We start from the raw sequence: 24,619 nt of genomic DNA on the forward strand, positions 1-24,619 counted from the left end.
ACTCGGAATGTCGCGGATCCGCGTCCGCGTGATCGCCCTGGCGCAGAGGAAATCTCGTCTCCCGGGCGAAAATGGAAAAAGGCAGGAGAAAAGAAAACGGCGGCGGGGATGAAGCGAAAGGGGGGCTCGTCGCAGTTCGCGCTATGTACTCCCGTCGCTCGACGACGGAGTCAAGGATCCTCGAGGAAAGAAAGGCCGACTGCATTTCACGATGCGCCCCCCGCGCGCTATTGCAACGTCAGAGGTAGTTAAGATTTAGCTCTCGGCTGCATTCATTTGCTAACTGTAGCGCCTCGTCGCGCGCTCCGGTCTCAAGCAAACTTGTTAATTGCGTGCTCGACCTACTCGACGTTCATATAATGGAGTCGTGTCACGTCTGATATCGCGGCGAGGCAAATTAAAGCGGCAGGTTCCGAAGGATAAAAGGCGAAGCCCGCGTCGCGTCGCGAACGAACGGCGAAGGATATTCAAGGGGGGGGCGGGGGGCAGGAGGCGGGAGACGCGAGAGACCCGTTGCCCGTCAAAGGGTAAAGGAGTAACAAGCGGGTAAAGCGCGGAGAGACGTTATCCGGGCCCATTCAAATCCACTTGTTAAATCTCTGTGTCGCTTTGAAATCTCACGTGTGGCACACGCGATCGTTCGCTCCAGATTTGTGAAATTTTCGACGACGACGCGTCGCCGTTGCTCCTGCAAATCCCGGGATCGCCGTGTCATAAATTAAGACGCGGGTCCTGAGTCGCGTCCTACACCGCGTCTGCAGAAGCGCCGAGGATATCGAATATTGCATGCATAAATGCAAGCCTATCAGCCGTGGAAATAATGCGGAGGTCGGCGCTACGTTGCGAATATCAATTTGGATGCACAGGAAAAAAAAGGAGTGTCAAATCAAAACTTATATACACGTGTGTACGCAACAATCTATGTTCTTCTTATCTTGTAAGAATAGAATTTCAATCGTTGAGTTGAGGCTCTGTTAGAAATCCAAAATTGGAAGGAAACCGGCCTAATTAAGAGCCATTCGCTGATCACGATGCGAAAGATATATTTATTCTGTATTTATAAATGTTCGAACGTTACGGTCAGGTAGAATTTCAAGTTCCTTTTTTTGGTTTAACTGTGTAAATAATTCCATTGAAGCAAATTTTTTTCGTTTAATCGCAATATATATCTCATTTCAAGATTACAGATTGTTGCGTATATACGAGTATATAAGTCTTGATTTGACACTTCTTTTTTTTTCTATGTGAACGCGAGGTCTTCTCCGTCGAATCGCCGCGATTTCAAATGAACGGGATGATCGCAATTTAAACGAAGTATTATACAACGCTGGAACTTTATTTCGGGCAATTTATCGAGAAACGCCCTGAGCGATTACTCCGGCCGAAGTTGGGATAATTGTTAACTGGATAGTGGTCGTTACGTAACGCCATTAAGTTCGGCGAAACTATCGGAAGTGATGAAAAAGAAAAAAAAACCTGACAAACGATAACGTGATGAAATCCGGCGAGAGAGGCGTGCGTGCGTGAAAATGCTTCTTTAGCAAATTAATTGGATTAATTTGCCGACGCGCCCGCTGGCTCCGGCGCGTCGAAATAAATTTGACTAATCAGGATTAAATTTATATTTTCGATACACGCGCGGCGCGGCCCGGCCGCGCATTGAGCGCATTTCAATGCTCGAATTTGCAATTAAAATGTCTTGAAATTCAATTTGCCGTTAAGTAGGTCGACCTCGTCTTCGCGTCTTCGAAGATAATCGCAAGTTCCTCTCGCGCGGTTCATCGCCGCCAATATATTCGCTCGAGACTTTAACGCAAATGGATGACGGACCGGCTTGAGGAAGATAAACCTCTGGCGCGTGGAAAGAGACCGCGCCGTCAAAAATATCATCCCAGGAAATGACAGAGTCGTCCAACAATTTAAGCACATTAATATTCGCGGATTATACGAGCGATACGTAAGGCAAAGGGATATGCAGGCATCTATATTTTACGCGATCGTTCAATGGCGTGTATTGATTTTTAATATAAAAGGCTATCTAATAATAAGTTTTCCTTCGTAAAAACTGTCATCTGCGTCACTTGCCCCTGGGTAGAATGTCAGGCATCTGGATATTTGCGAATGAGAGTTACGCAAAGTACGAACTCGTGCTCCAATATATCTTTCGCACCGCGCGGCTCTCTCTCTCTCTCTTTCTCTGTGACCGTCATATATCTCATCGGCGACAACTCTATTTCCTCAAGTTCGCGTTTACCCTTGATCCGAGTAATGAGCTTTATAATCAGATTAATCTCCACGTCGGGGAAGAGTTCGCGATTTCTTTCTCCCGTCCCGAATTCCATTTTCCGTCGGATGGAAATGCGTTCATTACGCGAAGTCACATAGATACGAAATTTCAATTACCGATACGCGACATCGGCGGGGGGGGGGGGGGGGGGAGACATTATTGGCGAAATCGGAAGGCTGTCTTCTTGCCTTCGAGCGATAAAGGAACTGGAGCGCTCGGGTTATTGGGGAAGAATGACACTTGACCGGGACGATTTTTACGGTTGCGCGACTCGAGTTTCGGGTTTGCCGTTCGAGAGAAGTCAGGATGTTTCAACGGTTACAGAAAAATGTCACGCTTCCGCTGTCTAAGAGAAAAGTTTTCGTGACAGACGCCAGAGGCTCCGACATTGCCGCCGGTTCGGATACCGTTCTGTTTACAGCAAAGCTTTCTGTTTCATTGTTTTCCGTCTCATCCTCGAAGAGAGATCGACACAAAAGGCTCTCAAAAACGAAAAAACACGTACATCAGCGTATATCGATGGACACGTTACATGTAACTTATCAATCGTGCTTGTTTGCGAAACGAAATCACTCGGATCAAATAAGAACTAATTTTCTTTGCTCGATGACTTAAAAATGTAGTCCCCAGTTCTTCTTCCATTATGTAAACGTGCAAGTTTCGCGAGATCAATGCGAAAATTCGTTTTGAATGTCTGCTCTTACATAAATACGTCAAGCTTTAAGTACGTTCCGCCTTTGGAAATGCATGAGCTTTTCCAAGTTATATAGAGATTCCGAGCCGTTGGGCAAGATATAAGAAATCCGGATTCAGAAAATCAATCGCTCGGAAACAAATTCTTTTCTACCGTCCTTACACACTAGTCCAACGGGGGAAAATAAGATTTTCCTTCGTAGAGGGATCCGCTGCTTAATCCGCAATATGGATAATCTCGCTCAGTGGCAATATAGAATGAGTTATAACGCTCCAGCGAACGGGGTATCGGTCGATCTTGAAACAAGATAGACTCGTTATTACGCGCGTTACTAAATATTTAACGATAAAGCTGCGACCAGTTAATTACACCTTGCTGCATTCGCATGCACCATTGACCGGCTATTCGTTTTATGCGTTATTTCAATACGCTCGGACAATATCTCTTCTGCGATAACCCAAACATTCATATACATCGCGATTGTTTATAAATCCAATTGAGTCGTAATCAGCTCGTTTGATAGCTGCATAGCTGCAAAGTGCGATGTTTTGGCAGGCATATCGTATATAACAGAAATGACCGATATATCGAGAATGAAAAAAATTCGATGGAAGTAAATAAATAAAATTTTGTCGGATCAATTTTTTTACCCGACAATTGACGAATCCATTATTGAACGACGTTAATCTCGGAACTTCCGTGGAATCGGACATTGAAACGAGAAGCGTATCGATTTCATCAGTAGCCAATTACGGCTTTGCAAAAGACGAGGACGAAAGCGTGTAAATATAGTAGATGTAATGTACGAACCGATTGTTGAGCGGGTCTGCGATTGGACGATCGGATTGTTATTCGCCTCGGCGTTCGTCGATTGTGAGCGATGATCGGACGTGACGGTGGTCGTTGAAATGGTGTTGTTAACTGTGCTGCCGGACGTCGATGTTGTCGAGGCCGACGTTGTTGTCGAGGACGGATTCGTAGCGTTCGTAGCTGGCTTCGAGGACCAGGAGCTGCAAGTGTCGCAGCCTTCGGCGGAGCGTGTCGATAATCGGCAGCAGGACCAACGTTTTCCGCTCCACAGGCCCGCGTGGTAACGTCCGCTCAACCCCGAATTCTCACTGCACACTACACAAAAAAAAAGTATACTCTTAATTTGAAAAAATCTTTAGTTTCAACGTGGAAATCTTGAAATGAGATTATATTGCGTTAAATGAAGAAAACTTGCTTGAATGAAGTCATTTTATTAGTTTAACTAAGAACAGATTATCAAATATATTATCAAATTTTTACAAGAAGATTATAGATTGTTGTGTGTATACGAAACAATGAACACATTAATTCGAGTATACAAGATTTGACACTTCTTTTTTTCTCTCTGTGTAAAAATGAGTGTTGCTCGCGAATCGTCCTTAAGAATGATATATCGCGCTTCAAATGACAGATTGCGGCAGCGTATATGACCGAGTGCGCTAGAACTTAATTCTCGGAATTCGACATTGACTGAATGGGCGCTATCCATTATAATGAATACTAATTTTACAGTAATTTATATTTTAAAAGAGGAAATACTTAAGTATATTGTATGTACAGTATCACATAATGTCAGAAGTTCTTAGGGATTCTTATGAAAATCATGTCGTCTACAAACATTATCCTTGTATTTAAATATACGATATATAAAGGTTCTTTTTATTTGTAAAAGTTGGGCCGAGAGCTGCTCACCGTTAATGCTACTTAATTCCTAGTTGTAAGATATCAAATATAGTGCAATCAAAAGAGACATGAGCGCAAAATCCGGACTCGAGTAGCGACGTGAAAAAAAAGGGGGACGTAAGGAAGACGCAGGGGTGGAAGAAGAGGAATACTTACCAGCGCGTATGGCACGTATCCATTCGGCGCGATCCTGCTCGCGAGCGGCGAGAAGGTAGAGCGTGTACTCCTGACCAGCTTCCCGATATCCCACTTGGAACGGCAGCCCGGATGGTATCCCGCCGCCCCCGCCGGCCGCGTCGCCGCCGCCCGCCGCGTCGCCGACGGCACCGCCTCCAGCACCGGTGCTACCATTATTCCCGAGGCTGGCCGTCTCCACCACGTGGACACTCTCCACGGCGATCCGTCCGCGTTCCTTGCGGCGCTGCAACGAGCAACGATTTCTGATTAACATTTAACAATTTATTAAAAATCAAATCGCGCCGACCTCCGGATCCGGGCGCTACCAACAACTTTCACTGAGCGGAGCTTAGAGAAAGAGAGAAAGAGAGAGGGGGGGGGGGAAGAGGTACGTAGGGTCTCGAGAACAACAGGAATGTTTACATAATAACATTATTTTCAAAATTAGAAATTTTAGATATCAAAATGTGTCAAGCGTCGGACCGACGTCGAGATGCTCGTTGTCGAAGGATGTTCCAATTGTACTTAGAAATGAGACAGCCTTAACACACATGGATGTTGATTTCTGAAGACAAAACCAAAATGCAATAAGACATCAGTACCGTAATAGCAGCGGATCTATCTTTGGAGTACTGGGGGGTACAATATATATCTACATATGATATATCTAGACTTCAGACGTGGAAAAGCAATTTACGAGCGCGAACGGCATCGAGCGACCCTCTCCGGGGACATTCCTAGCGGAATTTATACGAGTTCGCGCAACATGGATTTTCCATCCGACGACGGACGGTCTAATCAAACAAAAGAGAGAAGCGGAGGGAAAATGTGTCCAAACTCAGACTCCCTTTTACCTCCACGTTGTACGTTGTAGATCTCACGACGCGGTGAACGAGACGAGTCCGACGAAGTCGGTGTTACGGAGGATCCGCACGTGGACCACCGTGTCCAGGTCCGAGATCAGTATGACGACGCACGGAACGTCTAGAACGGAAGCGATCCTCTCGAAGCGATGAGAGAAAAGATCAAGAGATCGCAGCTGATCTTCGTCTACTCGCGACGTCGTACGACTCCCAAGACCGAGGAAGGTATTCTCGATCTCGCAACCCAAGATCGGGATCAAACGAGGCTCGAGATTCGTCAGAACAGCTGAGTTACGTTGTGGGACCAGGTCGCGTGTCGTCCTTCCTCCGTCTTCCGGCGCTGCCCCCGGGAGACCAGGGATCAAAGCGTCATAGACTCGTCCGAGGGATCGTCAACTCGCGGAAGGGTGCCGAGTGCTCGGAACGAGGTACCGGAAGATCAGCTTGATCCGTGCTTCGTCGAGACCGAGCTCGAACGACGGCCACTGACTGAGCGAGCGAGCAGCATCGGGAACCCAACGACGACGAAGCGGAAGGAAGGACGAGGAGGGCGCCTGCGCCACCGATTTTACACACGGTATCACGGGGCGCACGTTATCCGCCACCCCCTACCGAAAGCAGCCCGGTCCACCTAACGGTTCGCTTAACAACGGAGATAGCTAGTGGCGGTAGTGGCACTAGTCACGATCGCACGCGGTTACCGAGCCGTTAGTTACCGGTCACCACCCCGTTCGCCGTCGCAAGATTAAAGGGACCCTACGCGACAAAGAGGAGATCTCCTCCCCCCCCCCCCTTCCTCCTCTCCTCCCACCTGTCCCGAATGCTTTTGTTTGATGGAAATAACATCGGGCGTATATTACGATTGCGTCGAATTAATTATAATTACCATGTTTTGTTATTAATAGCTAATTAAATTTACAATTATATTAATAATTAAAATAATTTAATAATTAAAAATATCTTTGGAATTTAAAATTATTCATATTTGCAATTAAAAGAAATTAACTAATATTACTTTTGTGCCTGTATGTGTGTGTGTGTGTGTGTGTTGTGTAAATTTTGTGTAATTGTAAAGAAAGTTTCAAAATAAGTATTTCTGATAACTCATGGAATTATAGTTGCTCGTCCATGTAACTGCATTCAGTTGTTATTTGTTACAATTTTTCTTTACAATAATAGCAAAGTTTTTTTCTTTTTAATAACAGCAATCCCTATTATAAAAACAAATTTTGTTAGAACACAATATCGTTTGTTAATTTTTCTTTAAAATAACAAAATTTTCTTTTCAATAATAGCAATCCCTTTCAGTGAAACAAAAATTTTAGAACACAATAACGCTGACAAAATAAATTGCCTCGACAATGACACGCGTGTCTCATTAGAATTTTGTAAACGAGGGAAAGCCGGCGGGAGGCACGTCGAGTTTGACTTCGTCACAGAAAAGAAAAGATATACATTCACAGAGAGAATCCGGAGCAACTCACCTCACCATCTCCGTCGTAGTAAATGAGATAATGCTTCGTCAGGACGAACCATCGTTGCTTGTAATTGACCGGGGTGAAGCGCTTCTTGTTCTGGGACCGTTTCACCATGAATCCCTGCCGAATAACGTCTCCACCTTTTGACTCTAGCTTCCCATCTTTCCCTGCCATCACCGGTGGGCCTCCCTAGCAACAATGAAACCATCATTTTTCCCGCACGACAAAACTGTGCTCCCCCGTCGTCGTCGTCGGGGAGGAGCCGTCAGCCGTCAATATTTCGCGTCGCGCGTTAACGAGCGGCTAGAATTGATACTTGTTGCACAATATCCTAATTTGACACCTTTCTCTACGGAGCGACACAACAAAACAGAATGCATTCGAGAGCTCTTTATCTCTCTCTCTCGTTCTCTCTCGCTCTCCCTCTTTCTCCCAACGCCAATCCGGCTTATCCGGTCCGCTCGAGATAAGTAAGGACGCGAAGGAGATATCTAAATATAGCACACCGGAGTCTTTTTCCTCGTCCCATAACCCGCCCGCGGACTCACGTGTCCGGTGCAATTAACGACGGGCGACCGTCGGCGGTCGCGGCAGCAACCGATCCTCGCCCGTCCGCTCCGGTCCGAGGCGGAGTCGGGGGAGGCGCGCCGACGGGCCCGAGGACGGCGCGTCGCGCGCCGGGAAGCGACCGCGACGGCGACGGCGACGGCGCGTCGCGCGGTCGTCGCCCACGACCGTTTTCGGTCGCGATTCGAATTCCACGGGGGCGACGCCGATGCGGGGTCTCCCCCGCCCGTCGCCGCGCCGCGCCGCGCGGATATATCGGCGATCGCGCCGCTGGTACCGGACACGCTCGCGCCGGACGGTACCGCGCGACTCTTACCATGCGAAACGAAAACGTGCGGCTACCACCCCGCGGTCGTCCCGGCGCCCGTCGCCGTCGGATGCATGACCGCCCCGGCCCGGCGCCCCAAACAAAGAGTTCACGTGGAACGGGCGCGTACGCGCACACCGACAATCTGTCAAAACGGGCGACGTTGCGGGGAATTCGCGAGATATCAGGAAATGCCTGACTACGCTGGTCGGCGCGGCGGCCGGCGCGGCACGGGCGAGGCGCGCGCGTCGCCGGTCCCGCGGGTCGCGCGAATATCCCGGGGGACGCGAAACGGCGAGCGGGCCACCGGAGGTCCCGGATCTCGCGAGGGGAAAACCGACGCGCCGGAGTCGCTCGCCGACCCGCGTAGGACCGCGATGTAGCAAGATGGCGGACTAAGCACCGCGCGCGCGACCGTCCGTCTCGCCGTCTCATCGTCGTGTCTGTTGTTTTGCCTCGCTCGCGTGTGCGTTTCAACCCGTTTACCTTGCCGGGCCTCGTCGCGGGCGTGACGCGGGAGGAGCGGCCTCGCGGCGACGTCCGCGTTGGCCACGCGACGACGAAAGTGGACCGTCCGCCGAAAGGCGAGCGAGGTTTCCGGAGGAAAGCGCGCGACATAACCTCTCCGCCCGTCGCGCTTCTTCGCTCGACCTCGTCGTCGATGTGAGCTCGCCGAGCCGAGCTGTCGTTCCGCCGTTGCTCGCCGACGACGTCCCCAGGTATGGCGGCCCCCGAGGCGATACAGGTGAGCTCCCTGCCGCTGCCGCCCGTCCAGTACATCAATCTGTACACGGACGAGAACGTGCGGCGCGGACGTGTCCCGCGACCGCCGCCGCCGATCCACGACAGCTACTCTATGTTCGGCAACGTGTTCAACGCCGATGACACGATCATCCGGCCGCTCGAGGCCCAGGGCATCAAGAGGCTGTACCCGCAGCACTTCGACCGCCGGCGCGAGCTGAAGAAGCTCAATCACTCGCTCCTCGTCAACTTCCTGGATCTGATCGACCTGCTCGTCCAGTGCCCCGACAGTCCGAGGCGCGCGGAGAAGGTACGTGTAATTTGAGCAAAGCTTCTTTGTTATTTTTATTTGGACGTCGAGCCCGGAGACGCTGTAGAGAGATCATGATTATACTTTGTAATTGAACGGTCAACGTTCTTGCAGGTCGAGGACCTTAGTCTGTTGTTCATACACATTCATCACCTGCTAAATGAATTTCGACCGCACCAGGCCAGAGAGACGCTGCGAGTCATGATGGAACTGCAGCGAAGGCAACGTCACGAGACAGCGCTGCGTTTTCAGAAACATCTTGAAAAGGTATACTTACATATCGGATTTTGGAATCTTCGTAATGTTATCGCCAATGTTGAACTTGTGGCTGACGTTGAAATCGAATTCTCCAGGTTCAAGAAATACTGCAGCACGCCTTACAGATGCTTCCCGATACGGAACTGGACTCCAAACTCGCGATAAACACAGAAGCCATGGAATCCATGGACAGCTTAGGCTTCGAGCAACAGACCCAGGATCCTTGCAGCCCGAGCGATCGTATTATGTGCAAAGTGATAGACGATATGCTTTCCTCGAATGGACTGTTCTGAGGTATCGCTCTTTATACTCCCGTGTGTAAATTGATCTACCAATGAGTACTTCGAATTAACTGCGTCTGTAAATCATGCTAGATAACGATAAAATGTGATCTTTTTTTAAATGTTATTAGTTATTTAATAAAATGACAATATTTAAAGAAATATATCCTTTGGACAAAGAACTGCTGCTGGTATCTGAAGCGTACCTATATCGCTCGTTCATCTACAAACAGGATTCCAATTGTTTAAAAATTTACGTTTTATTCTTTATACATTAATTATACATAAGTTTGACACAAAAATTATATATATATATATATATATATATATATATAAAAACTCGTAAATTCTAGATTTAAGAAGACTGAGATTACATCCATGTGATTGTGCAAATCTAAGCGCATTTAACACAATTATTCTACCGGTTCTTACATAGACGTGTCTGTTCTAGACATATTAATGCGACATTAAAGCTTAAATGTTGGACAGATTAGATATAGATGTAAACATGTGCGTACAAATAATGTACCTACTTGTTTCAAAATCAGTTGTTACTAAATCGGTCACTCTTCTTTTTTAATCATTTTCTCACTTGCTTTTACTAGGTAAAAAAACACCACATAGTATTAAATAATGTTATTTATTGAAATAATTAGAACATATTTACGAATTTTTTAATAGATAACACGAAATGTTTCTACATAATGATGATGGATAGAGGGAAAGGAAAGATGGAAGAATAGTTTTTAAACTCACCTCACAAACAGCAATCACATGAAGGAGATATATACAATATACATATATGATAATAAACATAATAATATCCATTCTGAGCTCCTGAAAGAAAAATATTAATTAGTTTCTCCAAGCAGCAGCATCCCTCCCTCCTGCTCCTGCATTCATTTCTGTAATGGAAAGAATTCTGTAATGGAAAAGAAATATATATATAAGTATTTATATGGTGCTGGAGCCCAGTTCTACCAATTTCCAAGCCTCTCACTAACACGAGCTTCCTGCAAAAGAAAAATAATGTACACAATGCAAACAATGTAATAATTGCTGCTCCAATTGCTATTCATCTCATTTATCGAAGAAACACAGAAACATGAAACCATTGTTTTCATAATTGAAAGTAAAATATGTAAGAATATTAAAAATATGTACTTTAAGAATATAATTTTGTTAGTGTAATAATTATATAATTTTGTATAATATTTAAAAAAAAAAAAAAACATTTTTAAGGTAGATATATACAACATATGAGAAGCGATATCTGTATTTGTTAAATTTTATATATATTTGAAAATTTTGAAGTAGAAAATGCCCAAATTGTATATATATACATAAAAGTGTGTGTGTACATATATATGCGCATACGCATAGACATGTATACATACATACATAGATATATATACATATTTCTCTTGTCAATAAAAAATTATTTATTATATCTGGTGTTTCTTCGATCAAACTATTCTTGCATGGCTGGTTTCAAACTCCCTGTTATGCACGGCTCAACCCTGTCAACAGATAAATATTAACAAGTATCAATAAATATAGAGGTTCGGAGGAGGGAAAGTTAATTTAGGAATGGATATGGGAGATTATATTTTTGTAATCTTGAAGTTTCTTTTTGATAAGGAAGGGACTGTTTTCATCTCCATAACCATGCTTCTGTAACTGTGATCGGTGTATTGATGTTGGTCTCGTGACTCAATTGCGTGGTTTCAGGTTTCAATTTGGTAACAGCGTGGCATTTTCATTTTCATATCTCTTCGTCAGATCCCTTCTTCAATTTCTTCAAATAATACCATCTTGTTAAGTCTCGTGTCCCGAAATTGTCTTCTTTCTTCATTTTCTCGTATATATAGTTCCAATCCCTTCATGCAATCCGCCAATAACAGTGTTCTTTCTTAATCTTCTTAATACATACGCGTCATATTGTTTGTATACGTTTCATTTTCTCCACAATTTTGCACGTCTGAACTATTTTGGATTTTCACTGCAATTCATATTATAAGAATTAAACAAGTACAATATTCGTGTAATGCTACAGTTGCATTCTATCCAAATCTCCTTCCCGTGTCATTCAGATATTAATGAATGTTTGGAAAAGTATTGATTCTCTGATTCCCCTGTTTTACATATCTGGGAATTTATCAAAGTCAACCTATCAAAATCATTTCTGTTATATGTTAGTCATAAAGGCTAACAAAGATTTTATGATTTCTTTGAGAGCGCTTTGTTGGAACTGGAAAGCAAGTAGGCGCTTAATTTTATATTTCAATTTTAGCTGTTTTCAAGTGTAATGAATTTCAAAATTAATAAAAATTCTTTCGCCACGGACCACGACCTCTAGTCCTGAATCCACCTCTTCCTCGAGGTCTGTTACCTTTGAATCTACCGCGGCCTAAAAACAATAAGTAAAATTAATGATAATTATGGCTGTAAACTAAAATTTGTCTCTTTTCAAGTTTCAACACATTCGCCTAACTCACCATAATTTGATATGTTTGAACTGTATTTGCCACTAGGAGGTGTATATATTTCTCTTTTGTTGTTTTTATCTTCCTTATTACGTTTATTCGGACTGCTGTCATTTCCAAATGTAATCGGTGTATGTCTCTTCTGAGCAGAATTCTTCTCGCTCTAAAACAGACACGAAATTAATAAAATCAAACTATTGCAAGTCAAAGCACTCACGAATGTAAATTGTAGATACATTTATTTATTTGCGCGAAAAACACTGTTAGAATTTATAACGGTTGTATTGAGAATTAATTACCTTTTTGTCATTGCATGGCGTTTTCCATGAGAGATGTATAATGCTTTTAAAGCTAGGAGGCGAATGAAACAGATCCTTGATTAAAGTATTGATGTTGTTAGTTGTTTTTAGTGCCACAACTTTTAACTGATTTTCCTCAGATTTCAATTCCTCTTCTGTCTTTCCACTGATAGCTTCACGTAATTTCTTTATGTAACCTTGAATGCCCCTCGCAAAATATTGCAATCTTAGTCGAAATTCTTTGAGCTGCTCTGGATCTTTTATCAAAAATTCAGGCGTCTGCTTACACAGTTTATGAAAAGCGTACATTAAACATTCCACGTGACTAAATTGTAACTTTGGTACATCAGTAATTTCTGTAGCTGGAGGAAGTGGCATATAGGTCTGAAATAAATGAAGTGAAAAATCAACAATAACGATAAGCAATATGCAATCATTTTGATCAATGAAATATGAATATTAGATATCAGGTGCGAAAATATATGAGATTATCAAAATATCTGAGAATAAAGAGTACTTACAATAAGAGTATTGTAAAGCTGTTGAACTTTATCTTCGGGTTTTTCAATAGTTCCACAAAACACAGTTAATTCAGCAAGCAACTTTAACAGTTCCAGTTGAATATCTCTACCATCGGGAGAAGTCATCAGGGAAAGATGGGGTAGAACTTGCACGCAAATGTATGAAACGAATTTTGACGAGTCTATCTGTGACTGAAAAGGGATAAGAATATCGAAATATAAATAAAATATTAATTATAAACAAATATATGTAAGACATTTATGTTGTATAAAATATTAAATCGCGTTTGAATATTGAGAATATGTATATACATACGCTGAAAAATGGAAGAGCATGCTTAACACATTGAACTAATCTGTTCCACTGTTCGACATTAGTATGTTTAAAAGGTACAGATAATTCAGCTTGTTCTATTGTAATATCAATCAATTCTTGTTGACCAGTGACGGTAGATCCCAATCTAGTCCATGCAAGGATCTCCATAATACTGTGGAATTCGTCAGCAGTCACATCCTATAAATAAAAGATATTAATTAAAGAAAAGAGCGCATGTATGCATTATTATAATATTAGAAATCATAGAACATTACCTGTAATACTTTTTTACATTCTGCAATCAACAAATCTTCTGGTTCCTTCGTGATAATGTCACGTCCTATTGCTTTAAGTTTGGTAGCCAAAAATTTTATACAACGTTCTCTCGTTCCATCGTCGCCATTAATGATCTGGCTAAAAAATCCGCTCAAAGTACCTATAAATCCAAAGTTGTTTTTATCCAACAATTAAACATACAGTCACAAACTGACAAATGCCAAACTGAATCCAAATCGAATGAATTTGTAGGCTTTATTGTAACCCGTCGAATAATACCTTTCGGATCACTCTTCATAAGCGACATAATACTGTTATGTACAACTGCTAGCTCTGAAGTATCCTCGGCTTGCAGTAATTGTGCTAAGATATCTGCAATTCTCGCCGTATGTTCCTTATTATCTTTACAAAGTGCTGGTAAATCCTTAATAGCTTGCTTTCGAATCTGTAAAGAAAATAAGGATCGTATATACGCAATTTATTACTTCGGCTACTAAAGCACGTTCAAAGCTGGAAGTGGCTTGAGCTTCATTTGAAAACTTACAGCCATATCTTCATCTTCGCATAGGTCCAAGTGAGCTTCTATAGCTTGATCCGCTAGTTTCGGGAAATGCTTGAAGAACCTAGCAATGAATTGCGACGCTAGTCGTTTTTCCTTAGGCGATCCTTTAACTGCCGTTAGTATTTCCAGGTATTCTTTTTCATGCTACAATAAACGGTATTCAAGATAACTCGCAAGTACGACGAGATGTTTTCTTGGTAAATTTATACTATAACGCTTTGAAAGATTTAAAGAAATAACAGGACTTGATGGGTGCAAGCTAAACATGCTATTATTGGAACAAATCTATATATATATATATATATATATAAGCTTGAAAACACAGTATATATTTAATATACATATGTATTCTGGATTGGAGCCAATCTTCTTCTATCTAATTTCTATCCTTCACCTCTTCCAGATAAATAATAGAAATGTAAAAGATCAGCTCCAATTTGATTTTATACGTGGGAAGAATTTGCGGAAGAGAATTCTTTATTATCTGACTTTACAGAAGAGAATTCTTTATTCAGATGAATAAAGAATTCTCTTCCGCAAATTCTTTCCACGTATAAAATCAAAGTACGCAACTGGATCGCATGCATAACTACGTTCACGCGAATCATTATAAGTCAACATTAAGAAACAATTTCCGCTTAGTGAACAATCAATCGCTCTATGTCGCAATGTCTATTATACTCCAGACTTTCAGCGAATGACTACAGTGGCTCTTCGTACACGGTAACAGTTTTCGACGAGCCACTATAGTACCAAGACTTTTATAGTGAAAATATAAACAGTATACAACAAAAAAAAAAGAGCTCCGATCTTGATGGTTCGGATTGTGCGACGCTCAGACGCGCGGCAGGACGCCACATGTATCTCCGGCATTTCGGAATGCGTCCGATATCTCCGGGCGGCAGTTTGCACGAAGAACGCTTGTCGCGGTGAAGCGTAGCCTTCGATCGAAGGCAAGGGAACAAAGTCCCGACGTATACATTTTCAACCGAAACGTGGCCGGTGCCGGATGTAACCAACCAACGTTGCCGCGTATGTACCTGTACGAGTTTATCCTTAGCGTCGGCGAGGATGCCGAAGTTCTTGTACAGCTTCTCAATACTGTCGGTACTCATCGTGAAGCTTACACGCGACTTGGACGCGATCGTCGACGCGAGATCGTGCACAGAAAACGCAAATTCAGCCTGAGATCCCAGAGCCAAAACACGCCGAACGGGAGCACGCGAGAGTCGAGACGACAAAGATGGCAGCGTGGTGGGTGGTGGGTCCCTCGTCCCTCTCCGAGAAGAAAAAAAAAGAAGGAGAGCGGACGAGTTTCAGCGCCACCTGTCCGGCGGCGGGGCCAATTAAAATGGATCACGTGACGACCGTCGGACAATCGTCGCCGGATTTGAATCTGTGCGTTGCGATCCGTTTGTTATTTCATTTCGCAATTGTGATATCGAACCCCTGACATTGATACTTAACTTAACATTTGATTCGAAAATTATTTGCCGATTATATTTATCTTTTAGGAACGACGCTTGACGTTCGAATGTTATATTCGATAGAAAATAAATCGGTAAAGTCATTCGCGAATGCGAAGAACGAATTTTGGATTCGGGGGAGGATTAAGGGATAAATTACGATTTTCTGTCTCTTTTTTTTCATACGTCGAATAACAAAAAAAAGTAATACAATTCTATCCATGTTAAAAAAATAATTAACAAATGAACATTTAGTAAAAGAAAATGGGGTATTAATTTGATGATGCTCCAAAAGTGCTCAACCCTCCAGTGAGTGCGTGGGGTGTATTTTACATCTCACAGCAGCTCGTAAAAAATAAACGTTCTGAACTCATTTCAATACAGAATCGATTATTATCGAAAAAAAAACATTACAACTACTTTAAGATATGTGCAACAATGAATAATATTAAACAGAAAATTAAAAAATATTAATTGGTTTGTCACTTACAGCATAAATAATGTGGAGTGTAATTTACACCCACGTACCCCTTCTACGTTTCAAATTTTCACGCGCCCCTTGAAGGGTTAAGGAACTTTATTCTCATATTAAAAAGACAATAAAAATTATAACAAATAAGGCACAATATATACATATATAAAAGTTATTCTTTATTCTACATTTATTCTACATTTCTACTCTTTCCCCTTAAGTGTAATAATCAGTTACCCAGGTAGCAAGCACTCGTCATTTTGACGTCAAATGACGTCAAAAGACGTCAAAATGACAGACTTTTGACGTCAATTGACGTCAAAATGACGAGTCTTGCTACCTGGGTTAGCGATGGTGGCACAGAAAGATATGCGCTGCTTCTAATGGTCGAATTCTAATAGCGAATTCGGGCGCTTGCACTAGTGCACGCTGAGTGCGCACTAAGGCTTGTTTATAATCTATTCTTATTTTAAAGTCGCTTAAATACATATTTAAAAACTTTTTAGCTAATAAAACAATCTGTAATATCTATATGGATGCTGTACAAATAATTTTACAGGCTAAGAAGTATTTAAGATGATCTGTAAATATAACAATTGATTCAGAATAAGCGTTTGTGCGCATTCAGTATGCACTAGTACAAGCGCTCGAATTCGCTATAAATGACTAGAAAGATTCGAAAGTAGACGTGAACGTACGTCAGAGAACTTCGCCTATTTTCATAAGGATTTTGGGCTATCCAGTCATCAACTATACATAATTTTGTAGATATATAATAATGGTAATATTAAGTAAAAAATAGTTTTAAAGTTTGTACTTAATGCGTTTTTAATATCTGTAAGGGAAATAGTTCCCAAAACTGATTATCCATTTACCACATTGTCTCTTTACTCATAATGTTCAATCCCCTTTATGAAATCAAGGTATAATACATGGGATGACAGGCTTTAATATTCGCCTACCAATTTGTAATCGCATGTACGATTCTATCTATAATTTTTTTGTTTTTTTCACCTTTTGTGAAGTCCAACAGAGGATTCGTCATCTTGGCCGTTAACAATCTCGCCAAGTTCTCTCTCATAAATGCCAAATGGTTTCCTACCTACAAGACCATAACAAATATACGATATTTGTACGGTTAAAATGTTACGTCAGAATCATTCATATGAAGATATATATTTGTAACTTTAATCTTACCTCCTCATCCACTGTAAATGTAAACCAGTTATGATTCAGAGAAATAATAAAATTTCCATCGGGTGAGTTTTGGAAATTCGGGAGACCAGAGAATAGTATTACAGCCAAAACTGGGATCATGGACACCTCCAAGATGAAAACTTGGCTGGTCTTGAGCTTCTGCTGGTACGCCAGAAACGGACTTGAGAAGGATTTGGCATGAAAATTCACGGACGACGGATGGATTTTAACAAAATCACCGCCTTGTGTCTCGAACACGGTATTCTGCGGGTCGAAGGCATTAGTTTGATCCCTTTTGAGCTTTGCGATGTTGGGATACAAAGCCGCGCAGATAAGACCCTGCAACAGCTTGTCGTTCGAATTGTTTTTATTCAGTTCCTTTCCGGTAATTATGAAAATATTGTCGACGTTAGGCTGCCTCCTCGGTAAATCGATATGCACGAAACCGTTCGATACCAGCAGCTCCAAAAATTGATACTTTAGGCCCACTAAGGTGTGCAGCGTATGTACGGACAAAAAATTTTCTTTGGCAAACTCTTTACCGGCCTTTTTACCTTCCTTATACGTAATATTTTGCCATTCCTATGGAAATAAAAACTTTATTTAAAAAATCGGACATTGTTGTTAGATTAATTATCAGAAATTACTTTACAAATCTATACCCTATAAGCCTGAAGAATGGTCAGGTGGTCCGAGTTCTCCTTGAAGAATTTCATCTTGGGATCGACTCTTTCCTTCGACTCAAGCGATACGCTAAACGGGCTCCTGTGCGACATACACGCGGCGATGGTAAGCACAGAGTCCAAGCAACAGAAGATCGCGCCGCACAATATCAACTTTCCAATTCCTACGTTTACAGGTAACTTGGCTAAATGATGACCGAGGGGCGTTAACTTGCATTCCGAATCGAACGCGTCGACATCCTGCAAACGTTTTATCGTGCCCGTAACCTGATGGTGCGACGGTGAATCCAGCATTCTCTCTGTTGAGGAGAATTTGAGCAGGGACGTAAATTATTATTATGTTCGAAAGAGACAACGCGGGACGTATGCAAGACGTGTAAAGGTGAAGTTTTCTTACGCGTTATCGCGTACATATCTACTTTCCTCCCTCCGTGCATAAGCGCGATATGTAGGAGTAGCGATTCCAAAGAAACTCTTAGTATTTCTGGTACCGGACGTGCAGCGAAATGTTCGTATCTACAAAAGTAGATGTATCTCTGTCACGTATATTATACATTGTACTTTATTCGACTAGAGTTTTGGTACGTACCTATGCGAGGTGTATAAATGGATGCATACTCCGGGCGTTACTCGACCCGCGCGGCCTTTCCTTTGCACGACATTCGCCTGCGTCACCCAGCAGGTCTCCAAACACTCCACGTTTTTGTCCGAATTAAATCTGGATTCCTTCATCCTTCCCGAATCGATCACGAAAACGCAATCGTCTATAGTGATAGACGTTTCGGCCAGATTTGTACTGATCACAATTTTACAAACGCCTTTGGTTTTCTGAAATACGCGGCTCTGTTCCTCAATCGAAAGGCTCGAATGTAACGGAAGAATCATGATTTCATTCCTTGATAGAATACAGTTTCCCTTCAACTGCTCCATCAATGTAATTATTTCATACAAGCCTGGTAAGAATATCTGAAATATATGGTCATATGTATCATGATCGATGCAACTCGAGGTCGAGCCACGGCCCCCTGAAGTTTGGCCCCTCACCTTGGAGGACCAGTAATCACTTATAGGGGTGATATACATAGCAGTTGCTAATGTGCGGACCAACGGTTTAACGTCTCTTCCGAAAGACGAAGTTTCTCCGCACGAGAGTTCCCACTTTATTTCTCGTACGGAAACACACTTTGCTCACACTTTACCAATATAATAGGCAACTGCTACGCCAGAAAAAAAATATAGACATACGAACATATAGAATATACGAACAAATAGATGCAGAGTCGAAAAATGAATACACTTACTAAAATAGAACCCTTTTTGGGATAGTTATGTTCTCCAGTAATAATCCACTCCAAGATATGTTCTATTAGATCATAATTAATTTTATCGTAATTCATAAGGTACAAATTTTTATACGTTTGTTTGGAACGATCAGGATATCTATTAATAAGTTGCGTCATCGTCAAGTCCTCGTCCTTAGTAGATTTCTCAGCAATACAATCGACGCGGATGGTGCCTTTGATTTCAATATCCAAATCAGTATGCCTCTTAGAAAGCACCTCTTCGTTCTTCTTGTGTCTGCAAATATATTTAGAATGTTCGTCGAGAATGTATCCCGTTTCTTCGAGCGCGTCCTCGAGAAAGATCTGCTTCACTGAGAAGAAAGTTCCTGGAATATTTAAGACTAGCGCATGTTCGAAATACGAGGAAAACACCTCGGCATTGATCGTCGCGCTCATCAGTATTATTTTCAACGACGGCCTTTTCGGTAACAAATCCTTGAGAAGCATTAGTAGAAAATCACTGGTAGAAAAAGAATAAAAATTAACATGTACTGGGAAAGATCTCAAAGGTAGAAATAAAGTTTTATCTTATTTTACCTTTCAGCACTTCTTTCGTGCACTTCATCGATTATAACGTGAGTTATATCCGTTAAATTAAGATCCCCCATTAATTCCTGCAGTAGTATCCCTATGGTGCAAAACGTCACTCGCGTCTTACTCGACAATTTTTTTCCTAGACGTACGTGATATCCAACTGTATCACCAATTTTTTCGGTTCTCTCAGCTGCTACTCTTTCCGCAAGTACTATAGTACTTATCTTACGAGGTTGAGTGCATATTATATTAATATGCGGATTATCTCCATTCTGTATTATACTGTTAACAATCCAATCATCCAAAACAAACTGTGGTATCTGTAATATTTTTATGGAGATTATATATTTCATCCTGTTATATCTACACAATTAATCAAGAAATAGTGCAACATACCTGAGTGCTTTTACCACATCCAGTTTCACCAGAAATGATAACAACTTGATTCTTATGTATAGCTTCCAAAATTTCGTTCCTTTGAGACCATACAGGAAGTTCTTTTCGTACTTCTCGCATCTTTTTATATGTAGGGTCTTTTTGTTTAGCCATAAATCTTTTTTTTATCAAATTGTTTTCTTCATTAATATGTAAGGTATTATAATATTTCTTGATGCTATGCTTGAGTTTGGTCACATCATTGGAAAGGGGTAACCAATCGATCATATTTTCTTCTCGCTCTTCTGCTCCGCCTACATGCAGCGGGTTAATTGCACAAGGATTGATCACATTCTCTTCCCTTTTTTCTAGTCCCCCTGCACACGGTGGGTCAGGGACGTTAGATTTGAACATATTTCCTCCTCTCTTCTCTGGTCCCATTGTGTACGATGGCACAAATCCGGAATAGACCATACTTTCTTCTCGCTTTTCTAGTCCTCCTGGATACAGTGGCTCAACTGCTTGATGATTGAATATATTCTCTCCTCTCTTCTCTGGTTCCTTTGCACGATACGATGGCTCAAGTACGTAATGATTGACCGCACTTCCTCCTGGTTTTTCTGGTCCCCCTGGATATGATGGTATAGATACGTTAGAATTGAACATATTTCCTTCTCTCTTCTCTGGTTCCATTGTGTACGATGGCACAAATCCAGGATAGACCAGACTTTCTTCTCGCTTTTCTGGTCCTCCTGGATACAGTGGCTCAACTGCTTGAGAATTGAATATATTCTCTCCTCTGTTTTCTGGTTCCTCTGCACGATACGATGGCTCAAGTACGTAATGATTGACCGCACTTCCTTCTTGCTTTTCTAGTCCCCCTGGATATGATGGTATAGGTACATTAGAATAGACAATACTGTCTTCTCGGTTTTCTTGCCTCCCTGGCACAAGTACGAAACAATTGATTATATTCACATCTGGTTCCACTACATATAATGGTATAGGTGGGTTAGGATAGACCATACTTTCTTCTCGCTTTTCTGGTCCCCCTGAATATGATGGTATAGGTACATTAGGATAGACAATACTTTCTTCTCGCCTTTCTTGCCTCCCTGCACACACTGGCACAAGTACGAAACAATTGATTATATTCACATCAATCACACCTGGTACCCCTGCATATAATGGCATAGGTACGTTAGGATAGACCATACTTTCTTCTCGCTTTTCTGGTGTTCCAACATACAGTAACTCAACTGCTTGAGGATTGAATATATTCCCTCTATTTTCTGGTTGCCCTATATACGATGACTTATTAAGCATCCAAGGATAGACTATACTTTCTCCTCGCTTTTCTGGTCCTTCTGCGTACAGTGGTCCAACTGCTTGAGAATGGAATATATTATCTCCTGTATTTTCTGGTTGCTCTACATATAATGGCTCAAGTACATCAGAATTGACCATATTTTCTTCTTGCTTTTCTGCTCCTTCTGCGTACAGTGGTCCAACTGCTTGAGAATAGAATATATTATCTCCTGTATTTTCTGGTTGCTCTGCATATAATGGCTCAAGTACATCAGAATTGACCATATTTTCTCCTCGCTTTTCTGGTCCTTCTGCGTACAGTGGTCCAACTGCTTGAGAATAGAATATATTATCTCCTGTATTTTCAGGTTGCTCTGCATACGACGACTTAAGCTCGTAAGGATAGACCATATTTTCTTCTTGCTTTTCTGGTCCTTCTGCGTACAGTGGTCCAACTGCTTGAGAATAGAATATATTATCTCCTCTCTTCTCTGGTTCCCATGCATATAATGGCTCAAGTACATCAGAATTGACCATATTTTCTTCTCGCTTTTCTGGTCCTTCTGCGTACAGTGGTCCAACTGCTTGAAAATAGAATATATTATCTCCTGTATTTTCTGGTTGCTCTGCATATAATGACTCAAGTACATCAGAATTGACCATATTTTCTTCTCGCTTTTCTGGTCCTTCTGCGTACAGTGGTCCAACTGCTTGAGAATAGAATATATTATCTCCTGTATTTTCTGGTTGCTCTGCATATAATGGCTCAAGTACATCAGAATTGACCATATTTTCTTCTCGCTTTTCTGGTCCTTCTGCGTACAGTGGTCTAACTGCTTGAGAATAGAACATATTCCCTCCTCTCTTCTCTGGTTCCCATGCATATAATGGCTCAAGGACATCAGAATTGACCATATTTTCTTCACTTTTTTCTAGTCTCCCCTCATATAATGGCTCAAGTACGTGAAGATTGATCATATTTTTTTCTTGCTTTTCTGATTCTCTTGGCATATTCACGTGATAATAAGTCATCGAATAATTTTTTTCAGTATTATGTTCCGAAGTATCAGTTCTCTTGATGCTATCAAACTCATGAAGATTGTTTGCTTTTTCCTGTTGTCCCCTTGCATACAGTGGTTCGTGTACGTAAGAATTTGCCATACTCTCTTCTCTGTTCTCTCGTGCCTCTGAATACGATGTTGGCTTAACCAAACGCTCTTTCTCTCGTTCCATCGTACCTTTCACGATAATCTCAAATTCTCTCATATCTTTGTCTTTTTTTTCTCCCTCCTCTCTTCTCCTTTTAAACAGTGACTCAGATGGCTTCAAAAGTGGTTCCCTTATATATGCTTCCAAGTAAACTTATATAGCATGTCCATTTTTCAATAGTAAAGTCATTAAATATATTGACGGAGTCAGTCCTTTAAGAGAGTATTCTAACGCATGATTGTATAATTTTTTTACTATTCTTATACATTGTACATGTGAAAAAGAGCTTTTGTTTTTACGAAAGTAAATATATGGTGGTTCATATGGATATTTACATTCTACAATCAAAATAGAAAGATTAATGTTTTTTACTACTTCTTGTTAATCAATATTAAATGTTATTATCAAAATAATTATAATATTATGATTAATATGTATTTTGTTTGTTATACAGGGTGTCCTATTTTTAACGATTATTCCCCAAATTTTCATTCTTTTTAATTTTAGAAGAAAATAAAAATTGTAGGGGTGATTATTTAAAATAGCACACCCTATATACACAACTATTTATTACTTAGCCAAATGATCTTACCCACCCCCCAAAATTTTCATTTTTTTCAATTTTAGAAGAAAATGTTTTCGACAAAAGTTGTATCTGGAAGGGGACAAATAATGATAAAATCAATTTTATAAAAAATCTATTTTTTAAGTAAAAGTCACTTTCAATTTTTAAAATAAAATACCCCATTTTTGATAACAGAATTTTATAGCTAATGTTGAGACGTTTCCAAAGACCTATACATAATAATCAACAAAAATATTAACTATTATAGGTCTTTGGAAACGTCTCAACATCAGCTACAAAATTCTGTTATCAAAAATGGGATGTCCCATTTAAAAAATTAAAGATGATTTTCACGTAACCTTGAAAAATATATTTTTTTTTCGGTAATTAATTTCAGCATTATTTGTCCCCCTCGAGATCATACAACTTTTGTCTAAAACATTTTCTTCTAAAATTTAAGAAAAAATAAAAATTTTGGAGGATAATCGTTTAAAATAGGATACCTTTAGAAAATGTTATTTCTGAAGTAAAATATGAATCTTCTAACATTGATGTACTCAATGTTAAATATTTTAGCTCTAATATCAGTATTCAAATGCGGTTTTCTATTTTTTCAACGAACGCATCGTGAAATATGGATTCAAGTTTCTGCTTTTCTTCGTGTCGTATCTTTAATAATTCCGCGGCACTCGAAATCTCGGAATCTTCAATTTTTACATTATCTTTTATAACTTTATAATATTCATAGAATAAGATTTTGGAAGTAGCTTCAAAATCGTCGTCTGTATATTTAAATGCTTCCTCGCAATGTGACCTATAAAACCTATATAAAAAGTGTTAATAAAAATTATAGAAAGACCACGATTTGTGAAACGTTATATAGAAAAAGATATGTATGATGCAATGTATAATTTTTCGTGCAATACCCGTATCTTTTTAATTTAGATGTTGCGGACTGCCATGTTTCGTGATCTCGGAATTTCCAAGGTGTATCTTCAGAGGGACAAGCTATTACTTGTTTTGCAGTTAAATTACCCTGCTTTTTATTTTAGTTATTACCAGAAAGTTGGAAATCCTGCAAAAAATGTATCGATTTAGAAACTTAACGTTTATTCATGGCAGACATATTAGTGCACTGTTTAATATGTACATGTAGTTTATATATATATATATATATATATATATGTTCATAAATATAAACGAAATTATTGTACCTGTTGCTTCCGTTTTTCCGATATTCGCAGCTCGTTTAACTAATGTTCGAAATTTATAAAACGTTGATAAATGTCATCTCCAGATGTTTCTCTATTATGTATATGCATATTAAAAAG

At 40.9% G+C, this 24,619-nt stretch overlaps 4 protein-coding genes across 7 annotated transcripts in view; 1 reads left to right on the forward strand and 3 right to left on the reverse strand.

Annotated features, from left to right (window-relative positions):
* Btk29a (tyrosine-protein kinase Btk) overlaps positions 1-8,262 on the reverse strand; it is a 31,522-nt gene extending 23,260 nt beyond the window's left edge. The window contains exons 1-4 of one of the 4 annotated variants that reach the window (XM_071720002.1): positions 8,096-8,262; positions 7,219-7,401; positions 4,851-5,115; positions 3,792-4,106 (exon numbers count right to left, since the gene is read on the reverse strand). In XM_071720002.1, coding sequence (XP_071576103.1) covers positions 3,792-4,106; positions 4,851-5,115; positions 7,219-7,401; positions 8,096-8,098 — 766 coding nt within the window. In that variant the 5' untranslated portion in view covers positions 8,099-8,262. Of the gene's footprint in view, positions 1-3,791; positions 4,107-4,850; positions 5,116-7,218; positions 7,402-7,555; positions 7,692-7,718; positions 7,738-7,760; positions 7,778-8,095 lie in introns of those variants that run through there. The other 3 variants (XM_071720014.1, XM_071720004.1, XM_071720011.1) reach the window with 3 other exon arrangements.
* Positions 8,263-8,409: 147 nt separating this feature from the next.
* Positions 8,410-9,858, forward strand: Med7 (mediator complex subunit 7). Its single transcript, XM_071720117.1, has 3 exons — positions 8,410-9,137; positions 9,252-9,404; positions 9,491-9,858. The coding sequence occupies exons 1-3, from the start codon at positions 8,808-8,810 to the stop codon at positions 9,686-9,688; spliced, it is 681 nt and encodes a 226-aa protein (XP_071576218.1). The 5' UTR covers positions 8,410-8,807; the 3' UTR covers positions 9,689-9,858.
* Positions 9,859-10,297: 439 nt separating this feature from the next.
* On the reverse strand, positions 10,298-15,398 carry Cass (apoptosis inhibitor cassowary). Its single transcript, XM_071720052.1, has 9 exons — positions 15,177-15,398; positions 14,119-14,280; positions 13,854-14,019; positions 13,574-13,734; positions 13,299-13,496; positions 12,983-13,174; positions 12,462-12,845; positions 12,175-12,325; positions 10,298-12,086 (listed from the first exon to the last, which is right to left on the reverse strand). Exons 1-9 carry the CDS (start codon positions 15,249-15,251, stop codon positions 11,998-12,000), a joined length of 1,578 nt encoding a protein of 525 aa, XP_071576153.1. The 5' UTR covers positions 15,252-15,398; the 3' UTR covers positions 10,298-11,997.
* Positions 15,399-16,232: 834 nt separating this feature from the next.
* LOC139781150 (uncharacterized) lies at positions 16,233-23,967 on the reverse strand. Its single transcript, XM_071719983.1, is given in 9 exon segments — positions 16,233-17,176; positions 17,272-17,853; positions 17,934-18,253; positions 18,352-18,470; positions 18,544-18,920; positions 19,256-19,757; positions 19,835-20,151; positions 20,228-23,061; positions 23,792-23,967. Coding segments are annotated over 9 exon segments (5,241 nt in total). The 5' UTR covers positions 23,838-23,967; the 3' UTR covers positions 16,233-17,032.
* Positions 23,968-24,619: the final 652 nt, after the last annotated feature.

Source organism: Temnothorax nylanderi, unplaced genomic scaffold (genome assembly GCF_030848795.1).
Source record: "Temnothorax nylanderi isolate EJ_2023f unplaced genomic scaffold, tnyl_v1.0 TNYL_tig0007_pilon, whole genome shotgun sequence".
NCBI classification, from domain to species: domain Eukaryota; kingdom Metazoa; phylum Arthropoda; class Insecta; order Hymenoptera; family Formicidae; genus Temnothorax; species Temnothorax nylanderi.

What these genes read in the sequence shown, in the direction of transcription:
- Med7 (XM_071720117.1), top strand. Translation starts at nt 8,808, where the DNA reads ATGGCGGCCCCCGAGGCGATACAGGTGAGCTCCCTGCCGCTGCCGCCC. An exon ending in GTCCGAGGCGCGCGGAGAAG is followed by an intron (nt 9,138 to 9,251) that starts GTACGTGTAATT and finishes ACGTTCTTGCAG; the next exon opens with GTCGAGGACCTTAGTCTGTT. An exon ending in TTCAGAAACATCTTGAAAAG is followed by an intron (nt 9,405 to 9,490) that starts GTATACTTACAT and finishes CGAATTCTCCAG; the next exon opens with GTTCAAGAAATACTGCAGCA.
- Cass (XM_071720052.1), bottom strand. Translation starts at nt 15,251, where the DNA reads ATGAGTACCGACAGTATTGAGAAGCTGTACAAGAACTTCGGCATCCTC. An exon ending in CTAAGGATAAACTCGTACAG is followed by an intron (nt 14,281 to 15,176) that starts GTACATACGCGG and finishes CGTTTATTGTAG; the next exon opens with CATGAAAAAGAATACCTGGA. An exon ending in ATGCTCTTCCATTTTTCAGC is followed by an intron (nt 13,175 to 13,298) that starts GTATGTATATAC and finishes ATCCCTTTTCAG; the next exon opens with TCACAGATAGACTCGTCAAA.